The following is a 10,000-nucleotide window of genomic DNA, read 5'->3' as shown; positions in this document are numbered from 1 at the left end:
CAGGGACCAGGCCGAGATCGGGGAGCGGGGCATCAACCTGTCGGGCGGGCAGCGGCAGCGCGTGGCCATCGCGAGGGCGCTCTACTCCGACGCCCGCACCGTCATCCTGGTAGGCGGCACCGCTGGACTTGTGCTGATCGGGCGATGATTTTATGCGTACCCATTCATTCTGTTCCTTACTTGATTAGCAATAAAGTTGCATACTTAATTACTCCTAAGTTAACGATATAACTTTCTCCCTCTGCCCCCGCCCGCTAGGACGCGCCCTTCTCCGCCCTGGACGCAGGCGTGAGTGCTAAGGTGTGGGAGGAGGGCGTGGTCAAGCTGCTCCTCCAGCGCCGACGCACAGTCATTCTGGCGACTCACCTCACTCACCTCACTCGCCACGCCACCAAAGTGAGTCCATCGCCATATGTATGTGAGTGTGTGAGTGTGAGTGTGAGTGTGTGAGTGTGAGTGTGTGTGTGTGTGTGTGTGTGTGTGTGTGTTTGTGTGTGTGTGTGTGTGTGTGTGTGTGTGTGTGTGTGTGTGTGTGTGTGTGTGTGTGTGTGTGTGTGTGTGTGTGTGTGTGTGTGTGTGTGTGTGTGCGTGTGTGTGTGTGCATTTTACTTGTCGATAGAGTAACTGCACACTTTCCACATCCATATGCATGTTGCCTCAAAGAGAAGAGTCTGCGTGACCCAGCTCCTCTCTCTCCCGCAGATCATCTACCTGGAGGGCGGCAGCATCAAGCACCAGGGGACGCCCTCGGAGGTGGCCCGGGCCGCGCCGGAGCTGTGGCGCGAGTGGGGGGCCAAGGAGGGCGCCCCCATGGGGGAGTACGACTACGAGGGGCGACTCGAGGGGCGCACCGCGCGGGAGAGGTGGTCGCTCCTTCGCCTCGTCACTAGGATCTCCATCCAGAGGGGCTCGGCGTCCCCGCACCACACTCGCAGGGGCGCCAGGGAAGAGGTACGCTTTTTCTAGACAGCAAAACGAAGTAGTTATATAAGTTGCGTTTTTTCCTGTGAGAATAAAAATCAAACAGCCGTGATGCTGCGCACTGCCGGCTCACAGTTGCCTGAATGTCCGTAACCCCCCCCCCCCCTCCCCCAGAGCAAGGAGGTGGACTTCTGCCCGCGCCCCGTCAGGAAGTACAGCATCAACCGCCACGTTAGCCACAGTGCCCTCCTGCCGGGGGACGAATGCGAGTACCTTCCCGCTCTGACGCCGCCGTTGCCGCGACACGCCTTCGCCCACACGCCTGCCAAGCTCCCGCTCTTTAGGTGAGCCTCCCGAAGGTGAAGAGCGACCCTCGAGTGATAAGGGGTATCAGAGTGTCAGGGAAAGAGGTATTGCTATTTAGGAAAAGGGCCTGCTTCCAACCTGACGGAGACCTTTTCGAGGGCCACACGGCCTCCTCGAACCGACCACTAACGCCGCGCCCTTTTCTCCAGGATCAAGTCGAGCGCGCCGGCCTTCGGCAGGAAGTCATCGCGGGCGGCGCGGGGGGGACTGCCCCGCCACGCCAAGAGCCTCCCGCCGCAGCCCCGCCCTCTGCCCCGCATGCGCTCCTCGCCCGCCTTCGCCCCGCAAGGCAACATGCTGCACAGGCTCTTCTCCAGCGCCTCCATCAAGTGCGTAGCTCTCGGAGGTCTTCTCCGCCTTATCTTCCTCGTCTTCTTCTCCTTCAGCGCATCCCTTAATTGCAAAGCCCTAAGTGACACACGTCTTCGTCTCCTCCTCCTCCTCCTCCTCCTCCTCCTCCTCCTCTTCCTCCTCCTCCTCCTCTTCCTCCTCCTCCTCCTCTTCCTTTTCCTCCTCCTCCTTTTCGTTGTCCTCCTCATCTCCCTTCTTTTCCTCCTCTTCCTCTTCCTCCTCCTCCTTTTCGTTGTCCTCCTCATCTCCCTTCTTTTCCTCCTCTTCCTCTTCCTCCTCCTCCTTTTCGTTGTCCTCCTCATCTCCCTTCTTTTCCTCCTCTTCCTCTTCCTCCTCCTCCTTTTCGTTGTCCTCCTCATCTCCCTTCTTTTCCTCCTCTTCCTCTTCATCCTCCTCCTTATTCTAATTATTCTCTTCTTATTCTCATTATGTTTTCCCCCTTCTCGTTGTTCTCCATTCTCATCCACATATTTTCTCTTTTGGCTCCTTCTGTTCATCCTCCAAATCCGTATCTTTCTTTCTCTTTTTTTCCTTTCTTGTTCATACTGCTTCCTCCGATATAATTTGCACAGAGTACAAAAATAAGACTTTTCATTCTGAACCTCCCCCTTTCATCTCTTCAGAAAGGAAGAATTACAGAGCGTAGTGAGAACTTTGTGCGTAAAGATATTCTAGTGTCCATCCCGTATTTAAATTAAAGAATGAATAAAGATTAGACGAAAGAATAATAAACGAATCCCGCTCCTGCAGCAGTGGAAGGAAACTCTATCTATCTATCTATCTATGTGTCGGTTATCTGTCTGTCTGTCTATTAATTTATATTTCTATCTACCTATCTATCTATCTTTCTGTGTATCTATCTATCTATCTATCTATCTATCTATCTATCTATCTATCTATCTATCTATCACTCACACACACACACACACACACACACACACACACACACACACACACACACACACACACACACACACACACACACACATATATATATATATATATATATATATATATATATATATATATATATATATATTCGAAAGGGGGCTTATGGTTCAGTAGTTTTTTAGACCCTTTCTATCCTCTTTTTTTTATGTTTCAAAATAATTGTTGCATTTTCCAGACTTTCGGAGTTTTTCTGTTGAGAAGGCATTTGTCAAAAAGATTGACTAGTTTCATTGTTGCAATTTCTGCTATAGGTTCTATATTAAGTCCGTCTTCACCTGGTGTTTTCCCTCTCTTCATGCCCTTAAGCGCTCTTTTTATTTTTTCTGTTGTGATGCTAGGTACGTCTCTAGTCACCGCGTTCGCTTCTATCCATGGCTGTTCATTTGAGTTATATAGATCTTGTAAAAGTCTTCCAATACTCCTAAGATTTCATTCTTATTATATGTCACTTCTCCGTCTGGTTTCTTTATTACATATATATATATATATATATATATATATATATATGACTGCCGCGATGGTCCAGTGGTTAGAGTACTGGACTCCAACCCTCGTGGTCCTGAGTTCAGTTCCCCGTTCCGGCGGTCGTAAAAATGCCTGCGCTCGAACGCAGGTGGCATAAGTGCTAGCGCGCCGAACCGCGGTTAATTAGAAAGGGCATCCAATCAGGCAAGGGTGACACTGCCATATAACCTCTCAATAGTAAATTGAGAGAGGCCTATGGCCTGCAGTGGAATGAATGACTGTTGAAAAAAAAAAAAAAAAAAAAAAAATATATATATATATATATATATATTTATATATATATATATATATATATATATATATATATATATATATACGTATACACACACACACACACACACACACACACACACACACACACACACACACACACACACACACACACACACACACACACACACACACACACACACAAACACACACACACACACACACTCACACACACACACATACATTATATATATATATATATATATATATATATATATATATATATATATATATATATATACGTATACACACACACACACACACACACACACACACACACACACACACACACACACACACACACACACACACACACACACACACAAACACACACACACACACACTCACACACACACACATACATTATATATATATATATATATATATATATATATATATATATATATATATGTATGTATGTGTTTTTTTTTCGTCACTGTTTTCTTCCCTTTTCGAGTGAGGCAGATAGATCCTCCCTGCAGGAGCTGTTCACTTGCTCTTCATTCCAGACTTTCGGACGAGGTGCCCATTACTTGTAAACAGAAACACTTTCGTCCACAGGTCGACGAAGCGGCCGAGTACGTCGCCCTCGGACAAGTGGCACTTGGGCCGCGTCATCTCCTCCTCCAACAACCTCGGTGACGACCTTGACGAAGACCTGGAACTCGAGGAAGAGGTTCCTCTCGAGGAGGACGTCGAGGACGGGAGGCTGGTGGCCGAGGAGGAGCGCGAGCGAGGGAGGATCTCCAAGTGGAACTATGTGGTGTATCTGCGGGCGTGCGGCCTCACCTTCGGCCTCGGATACCTCTTCTGCGCTCTGCTGGGCCAAGGTAACGCACGCCCCTGCCGCCCCTTCTTTTCTCACTTACTCCTCTCTCTTCCTATCTGTCTCTACCTGACTTATCTCTCTCTCTCTCCATTTTCCTCGTCATATCTCTTCTGCACCTACTCATTTTGTCTATCTGTTTCTGTCTTCTTTTCCTTCACCCCCCCCCCCACCCCCGGTAACCATTCTATTCTCAATATACTTCTTTATTTTTCTCTCCCTCTTAATAATCCTCATGTTCTCTACCCCTTTACCCCTCTTTCCAGTAGAGTAAAGTCGGCCCATCACACACAAAGCAGAAAGATCTTTACCCCCCCCCCCTCTCCCCCGCAGGCGTGTCCGTGATGCTGGACATCTGGCTCGGCAAGTGGTCGGGCGAGGCCAACGCCTGGAACATGACGGAGAAGAGCCACTGGGACGACTACGAGACCCACCTGCGTCAGAAGAACATGCCGGGCGAGCGAGCCAAGCCGGTAGACCCACTGGTCCTCAGCGTCGGTGACAGATACACGGCCTTCGTGGAGGAGACGGTGAGGAAAGAGAGGGAGGAAGGAGAAAGCGAGAGGCGAAAGGGCGAGTGGAAAGATGCGGGAGGAACATTAGAGAAACAGAGGGAGATATAAGGGATGAGAGGGAGGAAGAAGAAAAAGGTAGAAGGGAAGGAGGTAGGGAAAGAAGACAAGGAAGAAGTAAAGGAAGAGAGGTGGGAGAGACAGGGATAACTGAGAAGAATAAGGGAGAAAATGGGGAGGGAGGAAGACGGAAGGGATGAGGAGGGAAAGGAAGAGGCAGAGAATTGCAAAGTGGGGAAGACGATGTGGAGGAGGGGGAAGAGAAAGGCAAAAGAGCTAAAGAATGGTGGGAGGAATAGAGAGACAGAAAGGGAGAACAAGAGGTAAGAGGAAGAAGATAAGAGAAAAGGGTAACCAAGAAACAGATGAACAGATGAAGAGACGCAGAGGGACAGAGAGTGGCAGATGACTAGACAAAGTTGGGCATGCAGACCGTTATGCAAATAAAAGAAAGGGAAGCACAAATTCTTTCACACCAAACCAAACACCTTCTCGTTTCTTCCTGCAGATGCACTTCTACTACAAGGTGTACGTGGGCCTCTCGGGCTTGTCCGTGCTCCTGTCCCTGTCCACGAACATCCTGGGCCAGGTGGCGGCGGCCCGCGGGCGGCAGAGGCTCCACCGAGACATGCTCCAGAACCTTGCCAAGTGCGCCGTGCGGTTCTTCGATACCACCCCCGCTGGCAGGATCATGAACCGGTTCACCACGGATACTGCAATGATCGATAAGGTCAGGGTCACCAGAGGGGCATAAGGTCCACTGGATTAGGTTGTCATCATGTACGATTCTAGTTTATCTGGTAAGTTAGGAAGGATGGAAGGATTGTTCATTTGTGAGATAACATCAATCGTCCGTCACTTAAATTCATCCCTGAGTCTAATACATTGATACTGTGATACAAAATGTTTGACTTCAAAAAGGTAAAAAAGACAACAATAGTGAATTGTTATGGGTCTGATGTATAACAATAGTTATACATTCAAGATTATGAAGCAAAAACGTATGCAGTTCTGTATTAAGAGCATGCGTTAAACTGTATTATACGCATAAAGCAAGGAATGTTAACAAACATTTCTAAACCATAGACTTAACGAAGTAGTAGAAATGCCAAACTGTAGGGCAAACCAAAAAGAATGAGAAAAAAGTAAAATATAAATGAGAAGCGCAAACTTGAAAATACAAGATGAACAGTAGAGAAAATATGTAATAGTTTAGACAAGCAAATCTAGACTTTGAATTTCGAGAATTAAGCAATCTAGTTGTGTCAGGAAGAAATTGCCAATTCTGACCCTCTTGCTTCGCTGAGAGGGAGCTGTTCGAAGCGCTCTGACACCTCTTGTTAGTGTCAAAGTTCTTGTTAGTGTCAATGTTCTATACAAAGAGAGTGCTGTTTGTTTGAATAGGATATCCTTCTTTCAAAAGGGAAGGCTGTTTACAAATTTGAATTATAGCCGTTAGAGTTTGAGATATTTATTACGCCCATTAACTTTTCCTGATAGACAGCAAGGGACACGAGGTGAATCAGTTATACCATGACCCAGATTGCACAACACTAAATAAATGAGGGTATGCTAGTTCCAGTTGGTAAACTCAGTACATAAGGTCAGTTACTTTCAAATCCTTAGTCCTATGACATCAATATGAGATGTCCACTGCAACTGATTTGCTAAAATGATTCAAAAAAAGTGGAATGAAAAGTAGCATCGTAGAATGACACCGATTTAGAGTCCGAATCACGCCCTCATTCGAGGTAGCGATCTTGTCTAGCAATCCTTTTGAATTGCGTTCAAATTACTCGCCGCCAGTGGATGGTTACCCCGGCCATTCCTTGCACTCAGGGGGTAATTTAGAAACAAAATAAAACAGACAGCATGTCATACCAAGGATATCCATTGCAAGAAATGTAATAAGACTAAATTATTAATTATAATTCATTATAATTAATCATGTGCGACCCCAGGAGCTGGCGCGCTCGGTGACGCACCTGCTCTTCTTCGTGCTGCTGGTGACGTCGGCGGTCGTGGTGAACGCCGTCGTGACGCCCGCCTTCCTGGTGGTCGCCGTGCCCATCTGCGGACTCTACTACGCCGTGCAGAAGTTCTTCCGGTGCTCCTCGAGGTAGGCCTTAAACAGATGGCTGTCTAATCCTTGTTCTTCTTGGTTATTCCCTGCTCTCTCTTTCTCTCTCTTCTTCTTCTGATCTCTATTTCTCTCCCTCTTTTTCTTTTGTCTTTCTTTATCTCTGTTTATATCTTTCAACTGATGTCACAATACAGCTAGACTGAATAAAGCCAATTACAGCTCAAAATAGTCAAATGGCATCAGTAACACAGTTGCGGAATTGCTTTCCTGTGTCCCTTTAGTTGTCATTTTATTTTATGATTCAATGACCGAATACAAAACAAAGCAGTACATATGCAAATTGATTTCGGCCAAAGCTCTCCACCAATCACACACGTCGAACACCATTCATTTGTTCACCAAAAATAGCACAGGAGCGCTTTTCTGTAAGTGCTCCAAGAGGCCCAAGAGCAAACCACAAAGCCTGACCCTCCGTCCTTGCAGAGAGCTGAAGCGCCTGGAGAGCCTGTCGCGTTCGCCGCTCTACAGCCACATCAGCGAGAGCGTTGCGGGCGCCGTGGTCGTGCGCGCTTACGGACACCAGCGCAGGTTCACAGACGTCTTGCTCCACCGCCTCGACACGCACGTCACGGCATTCACCCTCCTACACGCTGGCAACCGCTGGCTCGGCATCTGTCTCGTAAGTGCAGGTGGCCTGTGCCCCATGAGTATGTGTGCGTGTCCATTAAAGCTCCTTCGAGGGCGCGAATCCTCCAGCCAGCGCCGCCAACGTCTCCTCTCTCCACAGGACTACATCGGCGGCGTGATCGTGTTCTGTGCGACCGTGGCGACGCTGCTGTGGTCGACGGTGTTCCAGAGCGGACTGAAACCGGCCATGGTCGGTCTAGCCATCAACTACACGCTCCTCGTGCCCGTCTACCTGAACTGGATGGTGCGCTTCCTTGCCGACACGGAGATGTGCCTGAACGCCGTGGAGAGGGTGCAGCAGTACGCCACGCTGCCCGCCGAAGACGCGCCGCCCGCCAGGAGGACGACGCCCGCGCGAGGTGAGTCCGGCGCCGAGGCGGCCTCTAGCCTCGGAGGTGCCAAACGTCACCTGCTCTTAAGCTGTCATTCATTTCTAGGGTTTAAGAGGTAGATAAATGGATAGATATATACACTAGATGTATGTTGAAAGAAAAACAAAAAGAAGAAAAGAAAGAAAGAAAGAAAAAAAAACATAGTTTGACACCTAGTGTGATTCGGTCTCCCATTCTGCCCAGACTCGTCTCTGGCCCGCCGCCGCCGTTCCTCCAGCCGCACCTCGGGCAGGTCAGGGTCGTCCTCGGGGTCAGGCTCAACATCGAGGTCATCGGGACTTCCCCCGGGCTGGCCGCTGGAAGGGCGGGTCGAGTTCCAGTCTGTGACCTTGACCTATGACCCAATGCTCGCTCCCGTGCTGAGTGGACTGACATTCACCATCAACCCGGGAGAAAAGGTGAGAGAAGGAAGGAAAGAGAAAAAAAAGACGGGCAGAGTAGAGAGGGAGAGAGCGAGAGTAAAAATGAAAGAAGAAGAGAGAAAGAAAATAAGAATGAGAGAGAGAGAATGAGACAGAGAGAGAATGAGGGAGAGAGAGAGAGAGAGAATGAGAGAATGAGAGAGAGAGAGAATGAGAGAATGAGAGAGTGAGAGAGAATGAGAGAATGAGAGAGAGAGAGAGAATGAGAGAGAGAGGGAGAATAAGAGAGAGAGAGAATGAGAGAGAGAGAGAATGAGAGAATGAGAGAGAGAGAAAGAATGAGAGAATGAGAGAGAGAGAGAGAGAGGGAGAATGAGAGAGAGAGAGAGAATGGGAGAGAGAGAGAGAGAGAGAATGAGAGAGAGAGAGAATGAGAGAGAGAGAGAATGAGAGAGAGAGAGAATGAGAGAGAGAGAGAGAGAATGAGAGAGAGAGAGAATGAGAGAGAGAGAATGAGAGAGAGAGAGAGAGAATGAGAGAGAGAGAGAATGAGACAGAGAGAGAATGAGACAGAGAAAGAAAATAAGAATGAGAGAGAAAGGGAATGAGAGAGAGAGAGAATGAGAGAGAGAGAGCGAGTGAGGGAGAGAATAAGAGAGAGAGAGAGAATGAGAAAGAGAGAGAGAGAGAGAGAGTGAGAGAGAGAGAGAGAGGATGAGAGAGAGAGAGAGGATGAGAGAGAGAGAGGGAATGAGAGAAAGAGAGAGGGAATGAGAAAGAGAGGGAATGGGAGAGAGAGTTTTTTTTTCTTAGGTTTTTTAATTTAATTTTATTTGTTACAATGGATATTCTTGGTGTGACATAGTGTCTGTTTTATTTTGCTTCTAAGTTATCACCTGTGTGCAAGGAATGGCCGGGGTTACCATCCACTGGCGGCGAGGGATTCGAACGCAGGTCAGCAAGATTGCTAGACGAGATCGCTACCGCTGCACCACACAGCAGAGGGGGAGAGAGAGAGAGAGAGAGAGAGAGAGAGAGAGAGAGAGAGAGAGAGAGAGAGAGAGAGAGAGAGAGAGAGAGAGAGAGAGAGAGAGAGAGAGAGAGAGAGAGAGAGAGAGAGCATGCTTTTGGCTTCGTGTCTCTTATTGCTGTATACGTTTCTACCGATGTTTACAAACTCGATGTGAAAGTGGCGTTCCGCGCCAAACTCGCATCCGTGGCAGACAATTGCTCCCGGCGAGACATTCGCATTGTTCTGGGTGACTTCAGTGCGGTATCCGGCTGCGATCGAGCTGGCTACGAGTTGTCTGTTGAGTCCCATGGCTCGGGAGCTGATCCCAGCAGCGAGAACAGCCTGTTTCTCCAGACTTTGCTAGGTCCCAGAGAATGAGGATTTTCAGCGCTCCAACCCGCATCGCTAAACATTGTATAGCAATACGGGTATTGTAGCGAAGGATATCGAATCGACCACATTCTTGTCAGCACTCGATGGAGGATTCTCCGGAATTGCAGGGTTTACCGGAGTACCAAGTTCTGTGGCACTAACCATAGGCTAGTTGTGGCTACCGGATACACTTCTAAACTCCTCGTCCCTCCAGTGGCCACTCTAGGTTGTTTCACTTGGACAGACTGTGAGAGGAGAAGTGTACCTGTGGGTTCGCTGCGGCAGTCTCTGATCGATTCGCAGAACTTGA

The 10,000-nt window shown here is 48.4% G+C and overlaps 1 protein-coding gene across 1 annotated transcript in view; it reads left to right on the top strand.

The window, feature by feature from the left end:
* Positions 1-10,000, top strand: part of LOC125039516 (ATP-binding cassette sub-family C member 9-like) — a 72,466-nt gene that overhangs the window by 54,568 nt on the left and 7,898 nt on the right. The window contains exons 16-27 of the mRNA XM_047633542.1: positions 4-109; positions 259-396; positions 703-951; positions 1,096-1,265; positions 1,437-1,616; positions 3,946-4,214; positions 4,544-4,740; positions 5,291-5,512; positions 6,744-6,901; positions 7,349-7,544; positions 7,653-7,911; positions 8,128-8,342. Of these exons, the coding sequence (XP_047489498.1) occupies positions 4-109; positions 259-396; positions 703-951; positions 1,096-1,265; positions 1,437-1,616; positions 3,946-4,214; positions 4,544-4,740; positions 5,291-5,512; positions 6,744-6,901; positions 7,349-7,544; positions 7,653-7,911; positions 8,128-8,342 (2,359 nt within the window). The remainder of the gene's footprint in view (positions 1-3; positions 110-258; positions 397-702; positions 952-1,095; positions 1,266-1,436; positions 1,617-3,945; positions 4,215-4,543; positions 4,741-5,290; positions 5,513-6,743; positions 6,902-7,348; positions 7,545-7,652; positions 7,912-8,127; positions 8,343-10,000) is intronic.

Source organism: Penaeus chinensis, chromosome 27 (genome assembly GCF_019202785.1).
Source record: "Penaeus chinensis breed Huanghai No. 1 chromosome 27, ASM1920278v2, whole genome shotgun sequence".
Taxonomy (NCBI): domain Eukaryota; kingdom Metazoa; phylum Arthropoda; class Malacostraca; order Decapoda; family Penaeidae; genus Penaeus; species Penaeus chinensis.
The sequence above is the reverse complement of the archived record's forward strand: the minus strand, read 5'-3'. Positions and strand labels throughout refer to the sequence as shown.